This window comes from Falco punctatus, assembly GCF_963210335.1.
Source record: "Falco punctatus genome assembly, chromosome: 5".
NCBI lineage: Eukaryota > Metazoa > Chordata > Aves > Falconiformes > Falconidae > Falco > Falco punctatus.
The window spans coordinates 72,418,750-72,439,021 of record NC_137584.1 but is presented as its reverse complement, the minus strand read 5'-3'; the positions used below and the strand labels follow the sequence as shown (position 1 = coordinate 72,439,021).

At 43.4% G+C, this 20,272-nt stretch overlaps 1 protein-coding gene across 1 annotated transcript in view; it reads right to left on the bottom strand.

Annotated features, from left to right (window-relative positions):
- The window catches only part of INTS9 (integrator complex subunit 9), a gene marked incomplete at its 3' end in the record, with an annotated part of 183,873 nt that overhangs the window by 113,461 nt on the left and 50,140 nt on the right, over positions 1–20,272 (bottom strand). The window contains exons 13-15 of the mRNA XM_080388009.1: positions 16,194–16,318; positions 14,096–14,263; positions 1,739–1,837 (exon numbers count right to left, since the gene is read on the bottom strand). Of these exons, the coding sequence (XP_080244135.1) occupies positions 1,739–1,837; positions 14,096–14,263; positions 16,194–16,318 (392 nt within the window). The remainder of the gene's footprint in view (positions 1–1,738; positions 1,838–14,095; positions 14,264–16,193; positions 16,319–20,272) is intronic.

Sequence of the window (20,272 nt, the reverse complement as noted above, 5' to 3'; positions counted from 1 at the left end):
GTGCTGAAGGGGAGAGGAGAAACCCAGCCTTGGGCTCCACTGCAGCTCTGCACACGCAAGCCATCGTTTATAGAAACAAATTAGCAGTTTTAGTGCAAATCTCTGTTATTTTAAAATTTCTGTCAAATTCAGTTCTGTTCAAAGTTCCATCATCTTAAAAGGCCTGTCTGACTCAATTCAAGACTGAAGCTTTCTATTTTAGCGTTCAAGTACTCTGCAATATTTTCTAGGAATCATGCCTGAAAGAAGTCAACACCTTGAAAATCACACTTCAGAAGATGCAACAGGTTGAGAAACAGGCAAATTCAGAACAAGTAACCACTCAGGGCATGAGAAAAATGGGAAATTTATTTCTCACTGCCTCAGAAAAGAAGAGTCTTTAGAAAGAACTTGAATACAGACAGGGAGGCATGAGAGATGCTGTAGTGCCTGAAAAATCACTGGAGTGTGATCTGGGTCTAATTTTGTGGTGCTTCAGAAAGCTATCTGCCTTAACGCATCCCCGAGGCCCTTCCCCGTTGGCAGGGAGGGGTAGGCAGGGGTAGCACGTGCAGCAGCAGCTAAGCTAGCACTGTGCCTTGCTGCACGTGCGGGCAAGGTGTGGGCTTAACTGAGAGCTTCTGAAAGGGCATTTCATGGAGATGAAAACCGGAGTCCTATAAAAAGAACAGTGAGGAAATTATCCTGTAAAATAAGTCCATGTGTTCTGTGCCAAGTTAGTTAGGTCAGGAAGTGTCAGCACTGGTCTTTCCCAGTGAACCAGCAACTCAGTCCCTGGGAAAAAGGTGCTGGGGAAAATTCCTCCAAAATCTTGGCACAACCTCTTGCCAGGGATGCATCTGCACAACACACAGGGAAACTGCCTGTGGCAACTCCAGTGCTTTGTAGCACCCGGTACACTCCAGGTGACAGACTGGGCTTCTCAGCTCTGTGTCTTTCCCATCATGTAGCATCATGTCTGAACATGTAGCATCATGTCTAAAGACAGCCTGGCTGTTGTGCACTGATATAAATTCTTAACCGATCTTTATGTCCCTGCATTAAAGACATTATCATACTGGGCCCTATTCCCAAGGGTAGTGGGCCCAGCCCAGCTCTGCTACCCAGCAGGAGAGGCAGCATCACGAAGGGTGTAGCCTCACTGAGTTCCCTGCATGCTCAGGCATCAAAGGAAAAGGGGACCGAGGCATCCACTGCTGAGCAGGTCCACCAGACATCATCTCCTCCTGCAGAGCACGAATGCCAGGAACCGCAGGGTCAGCTGCGGGGTGGGGGGGTAGGAAAAAGAGTGCACACTCTTACTCTGTACAAGGATGCAAAATCTGCTTCTTGGGGAACGTGGCAATTTAAGGAAGTCAGTCCCTGCGCGTATCTAATGTTTTAGGTCACCTCTCCCCTCTGACCCTCAGTTCTAAGTCCATGAGAAGCTGGCTGATCCTGGTGTATGGGTTATAGAAGACAGTAGCATGATTTGTAGCCTCTCCTCAGGAATAATCTCACTTCCCCTTTTATCTTAGCCAGGCACATGGCAAAAAAAAGAGGGTAGAGAGATTTATTTGCATCCCACTCTCTAAGTGAAATTCCTCATTCGCACATGCCAGGACAAAGCATCTGACAAGGACTCTGCTCAGGTGGGGAAAGCATTGACGGAGGGGTTGCCTCATGAGAACAGCTGGGGTCCCAGATGGCAGGAAACCCGGTGTAAGGATATTTCTCTCCCTTTCCCATTATACTGTACCTGCAGCACATGCTTGTTGTCTTTAGTATGCAAGACAGCAGTAACTGTTGCTAAGGAAATACCAGGCTTAATCTCCAAGGGCACAAGCGAATCTGCAAGCTAAAGCAAAAGAAGGATTTTGTTCAGCAAGTGATAATCTCAAATTTGTATGACTCCAGCTGTGATTTAAATTGGCAGCATGGTATTTTTAAACATGGACTAACGAACTGTAAACACAAACCCACTGACAAAACACAGAACCCTCCTCTTACTGGCTTAGCCCTCCTTCCAGCTCTTGAAGCTACGGACTTCCATACTGTTATCAGAGCAGAGCGACGTTTTCAGTAACCAAAGCAAGTCTCAAAAACATAACAATTAAAGAGAACTCTTCTTTAAAAAAGACATCAACTACTTTATTAATAATTTTGATTAGTAAAATTCATAATCTAATTCCGCATTATTTATTACGTTTGTCATGTTGATGGACAATGAAAAATCAAAGCCAATTTCCTTTCAGTTCCTCGGTGCTGTGGCATTCTGACTGCAGAACAGCTGGAAGAAAAGGGTTTGTCCTTAAAAACTCAATGGCTCATTGACTGGTTTGCAATTTTTCCTTACAACGCTGCACAGAAACCCTTCCACTGCCTTTTATATAATTCTTCTCTGAAAGAAGTAAAATTTAGTCTTGGCTCTAACTTTTTTATTCAATGGCATCCTCCCAGGACCCTCAGCCTTGAGGGTGCTGGCCGCGACGGTGGAGTGGGCAGTACTGCACCTGCTGCGACTTGCGGGAGCCTGCCAGCTGGGAAGCATCTCTTCCAGTCACGTTTCCAAAGGAACGCTGCAGAAAACAGTGCTCATGAGCACAGAAAATTATTCCCTTTTTCCCTCCAAGGGAATTCTAGATGACAACGCACTGGGCACTGAGTACCCTGGAGTCCTGTCCATGACTGCAGCCAGGATCCAGCCCTACACAAAAAGGCACCCGCACAGCGCATGGGCCAGCAGCCCAAGCAGTTTCCAAGTACTCTCTGTGTAACTCACTGTGTTACTCACTGTGGACCCGAAGGCAAGGGTGTGCAAAGTGTGCTCCGTGTCTGTGGGGAAACCCTGCAGGTGACTCACAAAAGCAAAATAAGTAAGACTGCTCATGCGTTCTACCACTGAATGGAGGCCTTTTCAGCTCCGAAGACAAGTGACGCCTAAAGGGACAGAATCTACTTCCCTGTTTTTCCTGAAAGCTGTGCCATCAACCCGCCCAGACCATCACTCCATCTCATGTACAAAGAGTCTCTACAAGACAATCCTCGTCTGAACTCCATTCCGTTTCATCTTCAAACACAAGCCACCTCCACTTGAAGCCATATATTAGTAAGAGCTTAACCTCAAGGTAAGGAGTTCTTTTGAAACTTCAGCCATCTACTGTAGTGCTTCCACAGAGCAGAGCTCTGGAAAACCAGCTATCATCATTGCCCTGCCAGCAAGTCGACATCACCTTTCCTTAGCTTGCCAGATACTCCCATGCACGAAAAGCAGGAAGAGAAACTCAATGGATTTTAGAAAAGCATTGTATACTCCCATTTCGGAGATAGTGCACCTGAAATAAAAGATTAAATTCCTTACCAAAGACCACCCAGTGAATTTTCAACATTATCCAAACCAGGAGAGGGACAGAGCAGAACAACTGAACCCTGCCAATTCTCAAAAATTTCAGGTACCAAAACTCTACTGCTAAGTACCCTGGTCTGCTGTAAATTATGATTATGTAGGTGATCACTCTATTACAGCAAAGTGCTAATCCTTGTGAATATAGAAGCAACTGAACTTGACTTCAAAAAGCACTCACTACAGGCCTAGTTCTTTGCCATCAAAGCACTGAGAAGGCTTTTCTGTTGGCTTCAATGGCAGCAAAGCTCAGATACTTCTAATAACTTCTGCAAATCTTACCTACCACTGGTAAAGCCGCAGGAAGATTTTGAAAGCACCTCCTTGAAATAGAACAGTTGGATAAATGATTGTATTGGAAAAACACAGACGTTTCAAGGCTGCATTCAAATCCCACAAATTTTACACATATTCAGACTTGGTGAATCTTGGTGAAATCAAAATTCCATGCAGCAATTCAGATTGCTGTCTCTCCGGGACTCTGTTCAAGAACTTTAAAGCAGGCAATTTGAATACGGTCTTTATAGTTTGTTGTTGAAGGCTAACAGAATGAAAATATAATGATAATGATTGCTTCAAATTTCCCCTGGGACCTAAAGATAGTAACACTTGCAGCAGTGTGTTGTGCTATGTTGCACTTTGCAGTGGTCGAAGGCACTTTCCATTCCTACCACCTTCCAGAGGAAGATCAATACAAAATGGGTTCTAATGAAGAATACATGGCAAAATGACAAACACTGTAAAGAGAAAGATCCTTAAAAACCAGAGAGTTGCTTAGAATCAAAGTCCTCTTCTGCCACTGATATACTTTGATACCAACGTTTACGCAGGTTTTAACCACACAGTTGGTAAATAGCAACACTTTAATTATTAAAAGTCAAAAAGACAGTAAGACAGACATTCATTTTTATTTTCTCTAAGATATTGCTTCATCTCTCAGCCCTCTCCATATTGCGGCCAATCCTTTTATTATAGAAGTTCACTGACCCAAACCAAAAAGGTCATTTAATCACATCATGTAACTCACCCACCAAGACCAGACAGCACCGCTATACTCCTCTCAACTGACCTCCTGCACATACAAATCACAGAACTCTTCCAAAATGCTGGATTAAAGAACCCCTGTTCAGAGAGATAGCAAATCTTGTCTATACGCCAAGCAATAGCAACTCCACCATTTCCTCTCACAGGCTGTTCCCAACTTTAATCTTCCTTGCAGCCAGGAAACCGTGTCTTATTTCAAGGTTGAATTTGTCCAACTTTCAGTTGCTGGATCTTGTTATGCCTTTGTCTGTGAGATTGAAAAGCCCCCTACTATGCACGAATAAATGCGTCTTCCTTCCAGTCATTATCACAAGTCTAATGCCACATGCTGGCATCAGGAAAGTCACAAAAGCAGAGACACACGGCACTGAGAACTAACCTCACATTAATCAGTCCCCTGCCCGTGGATGAGCACGTGGACTGCCTTAAGACAAACTTGTGCGGTTGTTTATGTGTACTGTGCATTTCATTTTTTTAAATCCCTCCTGTTAAGGAAAGTTTAAACCAGAGATCAACCAAAGCCCAAGTCACTGACTCTCAGTAGTCAGAAACTGCAAGTGCTGATGCAAACCTTGTAACGGCTGAGGGAAAGAGCAGTCAGCTCGGGATGCTCTGCTCCGCGATCGGAACGGCCCACCCATGCTCTTACCGGGGAAAGACATTTTACTGTAAACTGCAGTTGGATCTTTCATGTAGGATTTTCCACAACAAAATGAGATCTGACACATACTGTGTGAGCCCAAACCCCATTGTTGGGCAGACTATAATTGTTTATGAAGAAGAACAAAATGACACGGGTTAGGTTACTCTGAAATCTCTCCTAAGGCCTTCACTGGGGACAACTCCCCCTAGGCTGAAGGTCGCACACTGTCTTCAGCCACCAGCCAAAAACCCTCCTGCTAGCAATGAAGAACTGAACAATGACTGAGGATGAGATTAAAATCAGGAGAGGACCAGAATTTTAGCACACGTGCTCTTCATCCTATGGAGGATTTTCCAGGGACAAACATGCAGAGACATGCACCAGCCAGTATTTTAACATCCAAGTTGCAGCTTTACCGGTTGTGATTTCTTCCTAGAGTTTTGGGACACCTTTCCAGACTTCTCCCTTTTCCCTCTTCACCTCTGAGTTTTTAAGTGCAATAGCTCTTGGCTTATGCTAGAGAGAGTGCGGGAAGACTGACCCAGCAGGGAAAGGCAAAGTCAGAGTTGAGTGAGGTGAGCTGGGTCTTCACCCTCCAGGACTGGAGCATAGGGGAGCAAGTAAAAGCACAGCAAAACTTACCAGTAATTAAAATCCCCTTAACTTTTAAGATTTGAAATTCACTCATGTGTATACTAAATTACAGCATGTGTCTTCAGAAAGGGACACAGCTGGGTTTTCACATAAAAATTAAATGTGCATTTTCTAGATTTGCACACTGTGCATAAATATACTGTCTCGGCCTTAGAGGTAGGAGCCAGAGTTGCAATTCTGGGTCAAACCAAAGAAAACAAAGACATGAAACAGACTATGAAACCACTGGTCAGGACAGACCCATTATGAACTCAATACACTGCAAGTCCTTAGAAAAAATAAATAAAGAATGAAGCTGCAATATATTCCTTGGGGCAGGGATCGGTTTTGTTAAGTGCTTGTGCAATACCTAGCACTCGGAATCCTAAGGGGTCCATTACTCCTGCTACTATACTGCAGTAAAAACGTAAATGGAAGGAAAATTTTAAGAAATTATCAAAAGTGGATCACATGTGACTAACACAACAGCTTTTGCTGATAAGACAACTGCTGAGGGAATTGGGGCAGCCATGGTCTGGGCTTCTGGGGCAACCACAGCCTGTGCTTCATGAAGCACTAGCAAGGTACCACATGGGAAATTAAAAGCTGTGGATTTCTACAGCAGTTTTGAGGTGGGGAAAGTGCTGGTTAAAGCAAAGATATTCCCAACCAGCTACTGGGCTGTTGCTGCAATTCCTGAAGGGTCAGCCTTGAGCCTACTCCCATCCAATTTTTATTAATGACCCCAGTACAGAATAAAGAGAGTGTTCAGAAGGCCCCACTGAAGTTTGTACAGGAATCCATAATTGAAAGAAAGGTCAGGCTGTCATGGAGGAAGAACTAGATGACCTCAAGAACTGGAGTGAGAAAACCAAGATGAAATTCAATAGCACGAAATGCAAGGCCAGGAACTGGGCTAATACCGAGAATTTCTGCTGCGAGCTGGCAGCTGCTGGAAATGACAAAGGTGAAGGGTCCAGGTTTATTAGTCCATCCCATGAGAACTGAGAGTCACAACTGTGACACAGCCATGAAAAAGCTAAATGCAATTCCAGAAATACCAGGTAATTCTAGCAGAGATGAGCTGTTGCTATTATGTTGGGTCGAGCAAGATCCCATCTGAGCTACTTGTAAATTGTAGGTAATTTAAGTTCAAGTAAGATATTCTGAAGAGTAGAGTAGGGCAGGAGAAGCTGTCTTGTAAGAGGAAACTAAGTATCTTGGCTTGTTTAGCCTGGCAAAAAGAAAGCCAGAAGGTGAATTTGATTATTCTACATAGACACCACAGGGAAATTACCAGTAAAAGGGAAAATCTATTTATACTAAAATGTGATGTTAAGAATAAGTATGTGCAGACCAGCCATGAATAAGCCTAGGCTGGAAATTGGGATGTTTCTAGCCATCAGAGACAGCGGGGGTTTGAACAGCATTCTGGTGGGAACAGCAGGGGCAAAAGTCTTCACAAGTCGAAGCTGGCGCCTTACATTTTTTGAGACGAATTATAAACACTATTACTAACTGCAGCTGGGTTTGGCCATGTAACCCGGTAGGGCACTTCCATTTCTAGGTGGAAATGATTGCTTTCAGCCTTCAAGATTGCCAGGCATGAGGAAGTTCCCATCCAGATCCTAGCCCCTAAAAAGGATGCAATTTGTATGTGACAGAAAAAAATCCTGGTTTAATAATCCTAATTATTAGAAGAGCTGATTTTCAGACCTGCTTGCCTTCAGAGGGAGTCCACCAGGCCCTAGTGATCACAGTTTCACAGAGCTTTTTACAATTAACTAGTCCTCAGCAAATCTGAATGGAGAACAACGTGCTTCATCCTCCATCCCTCCACTCATATCGCTTCTCACACACATCAAATCCAGTTTCTGCATGCAGAAAAGCACCTTCCCAGTGTACCTTTAATAGGAAAAGAGCGCCCAAATATTCCACATGATTAAAAGCTGTGCAATAGCCCTTTCACAAGCCAGGATGATCTGTATAGGCTGTTTTGTAAACAGAAGTAAAAACATAGTCATCATCCTGTCGTTATATTTGGATGGCAATGTTAGGAAAGGAAGACAATTTACCTCGCCTCCTACCTCCCTGCCTCTTCTTATCCCTTCACTATTTAAGTACCAGGAGCTCTGTTGTCAAGCCGCTTGAAACTAGACACAGAAATGCACAAGAGATTATAGCGTGGGCAGAAGTCTCAAATAGATTCAGCCTTGGCTTTATACCATCTGCTAAATCAGGCAGAGTCTGAATGCGGGAAGTCTGCAACTATCAGATCCTGCAGAGGAAACAAGAAGGTATGTGGTCAAACACATGCACCAAAGGGGAAAGGTCTAAAGATTTAAATACACCTGTGGAGTAAGCATTCATGACCAGCAAGCATATTAAACAAAGCACAAGCATGCTGCAGGCCACTGAGCAGTGGAACAGAAACTGAGGAATCTTTCCAATGAGACTTGAAGGAACAAGGGCATTTCCAAGAAAGAACAAACATCCTAGAACTAAGGGCATCTACGTAATCACTAGTGAGTGATCCAAGTCATGTCTTGCTGGGGTTTCAGCCTCAGATTTTACAGAACCCAGGTGTTTTAAATGGCATGATTAAGTTGCTAAACTAACCCTAACTTAATAGATCTTTCAGTTTCTGTGGGTCTGCTACAGTTCTCTGGAGTGGATTTTAAAGTCTCATTAACTTCAGCTGATGAAGAAACATGCCATAAATATGTAAAGTTTCTGATATTATTGCTCGCAAATGCCTACCTCTTAGCTTTACTCTTCCATGAACCAACACTTAGTGGAGAAACAAAACAAGCCGAAGGAGTAGTCCTGCAGTTTTGAGCAATGAAACAAACCTCTTCTATTCCATGTTCAGTTAACGGACCAGGGCTTCAGATCAACATGATGAACCCTGCCCCCAAAGCCTTGAAATCAAACCCAAAAGACAGGTACTGACCAAACAATAGCACGTAATCCTGGGTGGGATTGTAAACAGTAGTCTCCATACTAAAACTAAGCTCTGGCTTTTTGCCAATCCAAGAGACAGTTTTAAGGAGGTGTTTAAGAAGTGTAGTGAAGTAGATTTATGGCTGTTTAATGAAGCTCTTGCCCAGTGTGCTGCGCAGCCTGGGAGCAGGCAGAAAAAGTTGTCTGAGGAACTTTCAAGAGGACAGTGGAAGCCAGAATGAGCAGAAGCAGATATTAGCCTCCAACTTGAATGACCAAGGACAGGCATGGGATGCAAGGACGTGAAATATCTTCAAAGTAAAGGCAAGCAGCTTACAGATGCAAAAGACGAGTCACTTGAAAGATATAAAAAGGGCATCAATCAAAATATTCAAAATACAGTAACCAGTTTATGGGTCAGATTGTCAAGTCAGAATGTGATGTTGTTGAAGCTCCTTGGGAAGAGAAAGGTGAGCACCTGGCTAGAAAAGAGTGTTATCTTAGTCAGCCATCAAAACTGAAGGAGAAACAAACCTAGATATTAATGTGGGCAGGGAAAAGGAGACTGGGAGCAAAAAAGCAGATCCAAGTTTCATCAATCTAAATAGGGCAATCTGTGGATAAGACCAACCAGTGAAAAGGTACGGGGGGAATTAAAAAGAAAAAAAGCAAAGGAAATGAAGGATAAGACATTCAAAGCCCACAAAAGAGGGGAGAATTCTCTTGCAGAAGCATTGGAGGCTTAACAGAGAGAAGAGACATGGGAATGAGGCGGGAGACATTTTTAGGAAGAAAAGAATGTCTGATTGCCTTCAACACTGATGACATAAATCAGGAAGATGGCAGACTCCAGTGGTTCTGGATTCATCTAAGAAAAGGCTGGTAAAAGGTGGCAGAAGAGTAGTTTTGGTGGAATGTCAAAAGGTGAAGTCAAACTTACAAAAGGCCTGTGCTAGAATGAGGGGGACTCCAAGCAATTTTATAGACAGTGGATTCAGTGAGTTTGGAGCTGAAGGGAGGAATGATAGTAGCAGGAGCAAGCAGGCTGGTTATATTTCACTTTATGGTAAGTGAGACGACAGTATCTTTATGCAAGGGAGAATGTTTGGAGGAAAAGAAAGTGAGAGGTCAAGAGATTGGATAATGTGGGGTCACTAAAATAAGTTGAGGATTTAGAAGACAGACAAAAATTAAAACTCTTTAGTCCCTGAAACATGGAAGGAAGTTTGAGAGGTAAGACGAAAGCCATGTTTTGCCTTTCTTTCTCTCAAAAAGGAATTGGCAAGATCCTACGTGGAAAGAGAAGTCAAGACAGCAGAAGGGGAGGGTGGAGTGAAAGCGACATAATTATAATGGGCTGCCAAGTGGCTGTTTTCCTAATTCTTCTCTGCTGTAGTTCCTTATAATTTCACTTCATGCTGCGCTGTGCATTGCACATTCACACTCTCCTATACTGGCCCGTGTCCTGAAGAACTTCCAAATAGAATATTTTAAAAACACAGAGCGTTCACTGAAGTCAGTCTGCTGCTGGAATCAAGTGATCCGCACCATTGTTCAGCTGTAATTAAACTGTAGGCACATTATTTGCTCAAACACTACTGTTTAATTTATCTGTTTGCTCCAGAAGGTGTTTTCCATTTTCCCATCGTTCTCCTGTGAATAGACAATGCCTAACCAATTTCCAGGAAACAGTCTTTTTTTTATTATTTTTTAAAGCGAAAGGCAGATGCCGAGAAGAACAAATTAGTTAAAGCCTAAAGGTTTCCACAATACCTCTGAGAGCCATTCCACCCTGGCGCCTTGAGACTGTTAAAACCTCTCTCTAAACAAAGGCTGCTCTGAGTGTCAATCTCATTAACATACAACAGTCCTGCTTGACCTGACTTTGCTCTTCGGTGAGGGGATTGAAATGTAGACAAGCTCCAGCAGTATAAGTAAATTTACATTAGTCTGGCAGGCCAGAATCTGAGCCACTGAAACAGTTTTGGAAAGGAAATTTCACACTACCATACCGTCAGTCTGTATTGACTGACACCATGCTGAGCCAACTGTTTGATTTTCAAAAGCTTTTAAGAATCCAGACAGAAGTTTGAGCACATGTCCATTTCTGAGAAGGGGCTGTGGATGTTAGGGAGAAGGCTGTTATGAGACTCTCAGCTGCACTTTAGATACAAGTCCTAGCCCTGGAGCAGATCTAGCAATTACTTTTTTTTCCAGGGTGGATTTCATCATCACATTTTTGGCTAACATGGCTTTGACAAATAACAAAGCTTCACAAAGTTTGCTAGGAGCTATAAAATACCCTTTCCAACTGCCACTTGAGCCTTCACAGAACCCTGGAGATGGTGGCAGCCTATATGAAATAAATGCCCTTTCCTTGAAGTATAGAAATTCCTATATATTCAGGGATCTTTAAAGAGTCTTCCTGGATGAAACTACCGAAAAGGAAACATTAAGCAGCAAATACTCCCCACCGAGGAGCCGCATTTATCCTATCTGCAATCCTGTCTTGCACAACCAAGCCAGAAGAAGGGGAAGTTACAGACATTTTTTGCTACCACTGTGTAAACCCTGCCTGAACCCAACAGGCCATCTGCATCAGCCTCTCGCACCGGACATCCTAACGACCTCCCTGCACAACGGGACAGACAGGCAGGGCTGGGAAAGGGAATGAGGCAAGCCATGCAGATGGCACATAAAAATAATTAGGGAGGTAAGGTGCTTATTTAGGGGGTTAGCATCAAAGGAAATATAGGCCCTAGAAAAAGTCTCTTCCTCCTTCTCCTATTTACTTGAAAACAAAACTATGATCCTTTGGGATTGACTGTTGCGACTGTTTACACTGAGCAGGAGAGATGATGTAGTTACACTTCTCAGCGGTTACCAGCTATGCTGCTAAGACTCAAAGGCCAAAGTCAGAGAGGGTGGGAGACAACATACCACGCCTCCCATGCCTTATCACCACTCTGCAGGTCAAGCTGGAAGCAAAGCCTATCCTCACACAGTGATGTGATGAAGACATGCTGAAATAGAGATTATCCAGGGGAGACAGTCTGTGATCACTACAAATTTGGCATTGCTACTCCTCTAGCAAGTTCCCTTAAAAAGAATGAGCAAGACTTCTTTTTGAGGATGATTTGCATATCTCAGTGCCGGGGAATGACCTCCTATTAACAGCCCTGAATCACAGCCTTGCTCTCAGAGGCAAGCACACAGCTACTAATGGGTCTAACGCTCAACGAACCCCCTGAGGCAAGCAAACACTACCTCCCTGACACCAGAGGGAAGGAGGACAGCTTTCCTGAAAGTCTCAGAGAGGAGCTGGTCTACCTGATTTTTGTATCGTATTAAAAAGTCTTTTCAGGAGCATCATTACATACCAAGTAGCTTTTTGCAACAAATTGGTAAGTGCAGCTTTAGAACCAGGAAGAATAAATACATGGACAGGGAAAATCACAAGTGATGTTTCTATTCCCTGAGCACAGGTAGCTTTGAAACTAGGACTCCTGTGTGACTATAATTTGACGTAATTTTTTAGAGGAAAAAAAGGGCCATTTCGGTCAACATTCCTGCCTGTGCAGCTTTCTGCTCGAACTCTCCAAGTCAAAGTGAATGCAACAGAAACCAGCTCTCATTTTCTACATGCTTCTTTGATACCCATCCCAGGCTGGTGAATACCACATTATCTACAGTGCATCCTTCCTCCAAGAGCCCAGAAGTTTTGGCAAGTGTTCTTATTTCTATGCATTGTTTTTACCCAGAAGTACAGGAGGAATTCATTTGCTTCAGTGACAGACAACACCTAAAAACCACTGGAGATCTGCCTTAGAAATGGAGAGCATTTTCACATTAGTGGCTACCAAGGAGACTGCATCCACATGGCCTCTGGAGCCTCAAGTGTAAGTGATCTTGCTGCCAACAGCCAAGCTAAAAAGAGAAACGCTGACTTGTTTTCTGATGCTGTCTAGCCCCATGAGCATGGCACTGCCTTCAGACTTATAAGCTCTGCCAGAGAACTCTGCAGTCCTCAGTGGCGTTTCCGATGTGAGCTGTATTTTGTGGTTTAGACTTGCGCTGATCATATAGGAAGACTTTGACAGAGCAAGAAACTGAACTTGCAACTCCCATGGACCAGTCTAGCTTTTAGACAACTCTCTCCCTTGATACGAACTTCAAAATTTATGAGGGTTGGTGAATATTCATCTGTAGCATCTGTGCTAGTTTGAATTCTGTTTGCAGGGAAAGCTGGTATCCACCCTCTTCACAGGGCTGACGCAAGAGAGACGCTCACATACAAAGGCTCACTAACACCCTCACAGTTTAGGGGAAAACCTAAAGCTTCAGTGGAATCTAAATAATAGCTAAACCATGTGCTGGTGCTCTGCACTTAGAAAGTAAGGTTTGTGTTGGTCATGCTGGTGAATGGAAGGCACATCTTACTAGTCTCAGGTTTAATAGGATCCAATAAACATACAATTTCCAAAACCAATTAAATATATATGTGTTAATGGAGTTGCATCCAAGTATATTTTCTAATTAAAAAATCCCTCCTTGTCTCTGGCAATCCTCTAACCAGTGGGCTAGGCAGGCAACTAATAGAACTGATGCACACGCGAAATGGGAAGAATGGGTGCTGCGGACTGGCTGAGGGATTTTGTTACCTGGCTACCAGTTCTGTACTTTATGTTTGGCTTAACTAAGGATACTTCCTCCTTCTACTCTCTGATGAAAAGTAGACTCATATATTCAACTGTTTCCAAAGGGCAGTAACACCTCCTTGTAAAAAGCCACTATCACCTTTGATCCAAGGACACATTTGTGCTGATTGGATTGTCAAAAAAATATTTAAAGATCATGCCTGTTAGAATATGGGTCACCCTTTGTATTATGGGTACATTTATATTTGATTTATGGGGTTAATAAATTATTAATAGAAGTTATGGGCATAAGTAGTCCACATTATAGATGCCTACAAGCAATCCATTAGCCTGTTGGACTCCAGCAGCCTGTAGGAATTAACCATTTATTGAAACTGTTGTAATAGAAATGAGCCATTTTACTACTATACTTTTAACGTATAACTGAATACTGCTCCTCAAAGGAAAGGGTATTTCTTACAGCAGGAACTTCAGCTTGACTGGGCTTGCCCCACAGGTGGCTAGCAGAGATTGCCCTTTTTTCTGTATTTTGAGATGCAATATATCCTTGCAAAGGCCAATTCACCTAAACATACCTTTTACTTGTCCACAATGTTTTTTTTCAATTCCCATTAGTTTACACAGTGAAATTCTCTCACAGAAATGCTTCTTTCTTAGCCCTCCATTTGACAGAAAGCGCTTTACATGATCACAGTCAACACTAAATCACAGCCACAAGGTATCTTTACTCAAAGGGGCTACCTGCAGCGGTGGCAAGAAGCCACCATCTTTTTCCCCACTTCTGTTACTCACTTCTGGCATGATTTCAATCTTCTCATAGCGCCGCTTGTACGGAAGGGTCAGCACCTCTGCTCGGCGGTAGGACATTGGCGGGGGCTGGCAGTCTATCATCAGATCTGTGCGATGAGACTGGGTGGGTGGTGGCTGGGTGTACTGCTCTGGGCAAACTACATGGAGAGGCTGCAAAAGAAGAGTGAGGTGACTGACAAAAAAATCTGGTTGATTCTTGCACTGCCCTGCAACAGTAATCATTGCCATAAGGAGGTTTACAGATTGTTGTTAGCAGGCTAATTTATTTGTATTTAAAAAAAAAAAAAAAACACAGCAAAAAGATGCAATCCAGAAGATCCAGTCAGTACTAGAACAAACTGTTCAAGAGCAGGCAGTCTTCGTTTTGCGAACAACAGTGGCCAGAGTAACAAGGCCTAAATTTGTGTCTTTAATAACCACTTCCATATCAGCAGTCATGTTAGCGGCCATAAGGACAGGGAAAAAAAAGAACATTCAATAGCTTTTTCTTCCAAATCCTTGTCACCTAGATTGGAAGCAAATGACAGTAGTGGTGACCATCACAAAATGGCACGGAGTGAGGCAGATGTACCAATATGCAAGGCTGCAAAAACATCAGCATAATAAGCAACTCTGAGTTTTCATGACCTGCCAGCAATATATTAACAAAGAATAAACAGGCTGGTTGCCACAAGGATCACTGCAGGATTTAAAAGCCAAAGGACAAGACAGCATTTCTGCAAACTGTTTTGGAAACAGCATTACACTTCAGTAGTAAAACGGAAGAAGATGCTTGTCGAAAAACAGGCAGCGTCAATTGCTATTAGTTGTGTGATGACAGGCCAGGTCACAGAACAATGAGATAAAATGATCCAGACACTCTTAAGAGGTATGGAAGAGTACGTATTTTTTGTGTTCAACCAGTTGAAGATAGAACAAAGGGGAAAGCTCAGCCAGGAAAAAAACCAGGGTATTATTTTAATTATGTCATGAGTCAGAAAGCAGTTTCAGTAGAAACAAACAGGATAGACAAGGAGAGGCCAGTAAAGCCAAGAAGAGTCAAGGGGGGAAAGCGGAGACTACATGAATGCTCTGGCCTTCTTCCTAGACAGAAGAAGTCTGGGTTTTGTAAACTGACTAAGGAAAGCAGTGGATTTGGAAGAAATGTGAAACACAGGAACAGCAGGACCAAAGCAAGTATCAACTGCAGGATAAAGAGCAGAAGAGACGGTTAAAGCTGAGGGTGCTGAGGACACTCGCACTTGCTACCCTATACATTAAGACTGTATCAGAAACAGCCAGGTTTATTCAAACAAACAAGAACCAAGAATGTGGGAAAAAGTTATTATGACTGTGAAGTTATTAGGACCAGAAGCTGATGAGGGGCTGGAGCAGCTCCCTGGTGAGGAAAGGCTGCGGGAGCTGGGGCTGTTCAGCCTGGGCAGGAGAAGGCTGAGAGGGGACCTGAGCGATGCACACAGGTACCTTAAGGGCCAGTGTCAGGGGGCCGGGGCCGGGCTCTTGTCAGCGGTGCCCAGCGACAGGACAAGGGGCAACGGGCACAAACTGCAGCACAGGGAGCTCCGTGGGGAGAGCAGGAAAAACTTCTTTCCCTTGAGGGTGCCGGAGCACGGGGACAGGCTGCCCAGAGAGGCTGCGCAGTCTCCTTCTCTGGGGACGTCCAGAGCCCGCCTGGACACGATCCTGAGCAGCTGCTGTAGGAGAGCCTGCTTGAGCAGGGGGTGGGCTGGGTGGTCCCAGGGGTCCCTCCAACCCCAACCATTCTGTGATTCTGTGACTATATATACACCTAAAAAGGAGGAAAGGGATGTACACACCATTTGCCCTGCACTCTCAGCTTTTAGGGATCTTCCAGCCGCTCTGAGCAGAGGGTGGCAGTCATTTGGCATTTATGGCATGCCATATTCATTTTGGAGCCGGATGATAAAGGAGAGCTCAGTGTTGTGTGCTCCCTCATGAATAAAAGGATCTGGGTGTTGCCTGGATTTTGCTATTGTTTAATGCAGCAGTTGTTCATAATTGGCCTAATTATTTCAGGTGTGTGAAGAAACATAAGAAAATGCAACAGAAAAATCACTACCTGGACTTCTTTGAGTAATTTAGACACCTGAATGAAATTCAGTCTTGTGTCAATGGGACAGTAAACACATTTCATCGCCAAAGGTTGATAAGGAGCCAGGGCATCCAGATAAGAGAAATCGGGTTCTGAAAAGAGAAATGATGAAAACACTGAATGCCTATTAAGAACAAAGATAGCCCGATTCTTCTCTGATCCCACATTCTAGTCTAGACACGCTGTTGTTCAGCAATGTTAATTCTGTTAGATTTCTCTTACCTTCTTCCTTCCCCCACCCGTTATTTTCAGTTAATTTGATGAAAATTATGCCCACAATTAGTCTTACCTTAATCAAGCAACAGAGCAATACTATTTCATTTGAACACATTATTGCATGATTTTTATAACAAATTTAATCAAGACAAAAACCATCACCTCTTATTTTTAATCAGATCCAGTAAAAGAAGGCAAGATGTAATCATTTTTGGTATCATAAGGCAACCCAAATGTCAGCTTGCTTTTCACTATGACAAAAATGCAGCATAAAGATTGCATCTTGATAAACATGTACCCACGTCCTCTGCTGCAGACACATTACCTCCCAACTCCTTTTTCCTTACAGTATATATGTATATATATCTTTTAAATCCAAGTGCCAGGTTTAGACTGGTGGAAAAACAATGGTCCAGATTTTAATACAATGCAAGTGGAACTGTAGGGAGCCCTCCTGTTGAAGGGACAGGCAGCTGGGCTTTTTACAGTTATGCCAGGGGAGCAGTTCTAGTTCAGGCCAGGATGAACTGAAGGTTGCTTGCGGTAGGGGCTATCCAGAAGGAGAGATGGGCTGTGATAACTTCAGTAGTTGGTATCGTTATTAGACCCAGCAAGTCTCAGCTTCCCTTGTACTTGTATTACTGACTTTTAAAAATCACATTAGAGGTTAGCCAGGGAAAAGTCATGCTCTGAATGGGCTTTTACTCACACAGAAAGTAATACAACACTGAGAATACTACAGCAAAATACTGATTTTTTGGCGAATGAGAAACGTAAGGCTCATAGGTGACACAGTGTAGGATACAAGTAGCCACCTCATTTTGGGGGTCACCAACTAATGGTGTGGAAAAGCTTATGCCATCACTGTCTACCTGATAATTGTGGGACAGATCACATAAAGGGAATGCTAGAAAAAGAAAACTGGTATTAGTTTGGTAAGTATGGAATGAGAAAAAGGGAAGGGGGTGTATGAAAGACCTATCTGCCAGACTATTCTGAACCACGGGCCCTCAAAGGACAACCTGCAGAGTGAAGTGCAGTTGCAAACCACCAAGCCTTGCTACAAAACAGTGTGAGGTATTTCTCTGTTATCTGCTCAGGCTGTGTAGAAGGATGAACTTAAAGGAAACTTAAATACAGTACAGATACTTCAGTCTAGATTTAGACAGCCATCTTCTATGTTCTTACATCACCCTGAGGAGAGCACTGGCTGGATTTCTCAGGTAGACAGCAATAAAAAAAGTCCTTAAAACTTTACCACAGGAAGTTCAGCACCCAGCATGGCATCCAACATTCAATATTGGGCCTCATTCTACTGATAAAGACAAGTTAATTGCTAGCCTAAAAATCTGCTGCTGGCTAAGTACCAGTGATCATGATGCGGTTATATTTACCCTGTGAGAACAGAATATAGCATCAGCCAGTGATACATACGTTTGGAACTGTCAAAGGGATAATTTTCCCAAGTTTAAAGCAATTGTCAAAATAACTGCCTGGGAACATCAAAGTGAGAAATATTAACAAAAAATGATAGTTGTACAAGAACATCTTATGAGATGTCCAAAAAGTCATGAATGCACAAACATGAAATGAAAATCATACTGGGCAAAAAGCCATGCCAGCTAAAAGCAGATGTTTTAGTGGCAATGAAACAAAGCCTAAAAATATCAATGTAAAAAATGGGAATTAATGGCAGTGAAGTTTAATAGCAATGAATAGGATTTCAAAAATGAGACTACTGAGAAGGCAGCTATTTGAAGAATCATCAGTGATCAATTAGGGTTAAATCAGACGACATTTTAAAACTCGTTGGGAAAAAACAGAAAACTTAAGTCAGACACAGGTCTTCCACTGGAGATGTAAAATGAAATTGCAAATAGTAAGTTCAAAATGTTATCAGAAGGGAGCTTTTCCATATCATCTGGTCTTGTGGATGACAGAGATTTGACTGCTTGTATCTGAGAATGCCCTGAGGCAGCACCTATTCAGACTAAATCTTTTTCAATCAGTAAGCTCAGATAATGTACAGACAGGGATTGTTTTGATCTAAGAATCCAAAATGGCATCCAGTCTATAGTCTCTGAACAACTAATCAGAATGTCAGAGCCTTGGCAAAGTGGGAAATTCTAATGAAGGAATTCTAACACAGGACTCTGAAGATTTAGAACGTGAAAAACAGAACTTGAGGTAGTCTCACATGTTCCTCATGTGACATACAAGAATAGCTGTTTTGAAACTACCAAAACCCATAAGTCACCTGTCTGATGGAAGACAGTTCTCGTCAAGGACATATATTGACTTTCCTGACAGAATTACAGGTCTTTAGCTTTTTCCCAAGACATCTGATTTACTACAGTGTGACACTGAGTTATAAAATCTTCCACTGTACAGCACTAATGTGGCATGCATGAGTTGTTTTTAAGATCTCCTAGGGAGTTAGTTTTTAAAGCATTGTTGTTATTGGAGAAAGAGCAAGAAGCAGACTTCTTTCTACCATGTCTTATTCTAGAATTTATTTGTGGCTTAGTGGTATTCAATATTTTAAATCAATAATCTATTCAATACTCCTTCAGCGGTAACATTTGCAGATGACACAAGCAAGCAGAGCAGCACTACAGCTCACTCACAGCTGGTGTCCTGTCTATTGGCTGCAGCTGCTGTTTTAGTCTATATTCTCTTGTAGTTGTTTTTTACATTACAAATTGGAGAGGTGGAGACTACCTAGCTCCTGTGGACTGAGCATGCAGTGTCATCATTAACAATACCGAATGGCCTGTAGTTTAAAGGTCCTAATTACTAGAAACTAGGAGTCTTTCACTGGAAAAGCTAGAACATCATCTGCTATCACACACTGCTTCAATAGACCGAATTTCTTTCATAACTACAGGAGATCTTATCTTAAAACAGGAGAAACTAGGTAATTGAACAATATAAATCCTGGGCATCAGTGGAGGTGCTTCAGGTTTCTACTGGAGTTACTAAGAACAGAAGAATTCAATCCGCTAGGAATTTCTGTAGACATAGATGTCTTTGTTCCAGCTGAGACAGTCATAAGGAAGAACATCTTGCTGAGTGGGTAAGCCTACAGGCACAGAGTCCAAAAGTCACAGACAAATGTGGCCACTGGAAGCAAACCATCACAGAATCACAGCATGGTCAGGGTTGGAAGGGATCTCTGGAGATCCCCTAGCCCACCCCCTGCTCAAGCAGGCTCTCCTACAGCAGCTGCACAGGATCACAGCCAGGTGGGCTCTGGACGTCCCCAGAGAAGGAGACTGCATAGCCTCTCTGGGCAGCCTGTCCCCGTGCCGTCACCCTCAAGGGAAAGAAGTTTTTCCTGCTCTCCCCACGGAGCTCCCTGTGCTGCAGTTTGTGCCCGTTGCCCCTTGTCCTGTCGCTGGGCACCGCTGATAAGAGCCCGGCCCCGGCCCCCTGACACTGGCCCTTAAGGTACCTGTGTGCATCGCTCAGGTCCCCTCTCAGCCTTCTCCTGCCCAGGCTGAACAGCCCCAGCTCCCGCAGCCTTTCCTCACCAGGGAGATGCTCCAGCCCCTCATCAGCTTGGTCACCTCAGCTGGCCCCTCCCCAGCAGCTTCGTATCTCATGAACTGGGGAGCCCAGCACTGGACACAGCACTGCAGATGTGGCTTCACCAGTGCAGAGCAGAGCGGGATGATAACCTCCCTCAACCTGCTGGCCATGCCCCTCTGAATGCACCCCAGGATCTCACTGACCACAAGCACCTGGAATCACTGTGCACTCCAAAGTTATTACAACCAAAGCAGATCTTAACTGGATGAAGTATAAACTGGGAATGAATTTCAAAGATC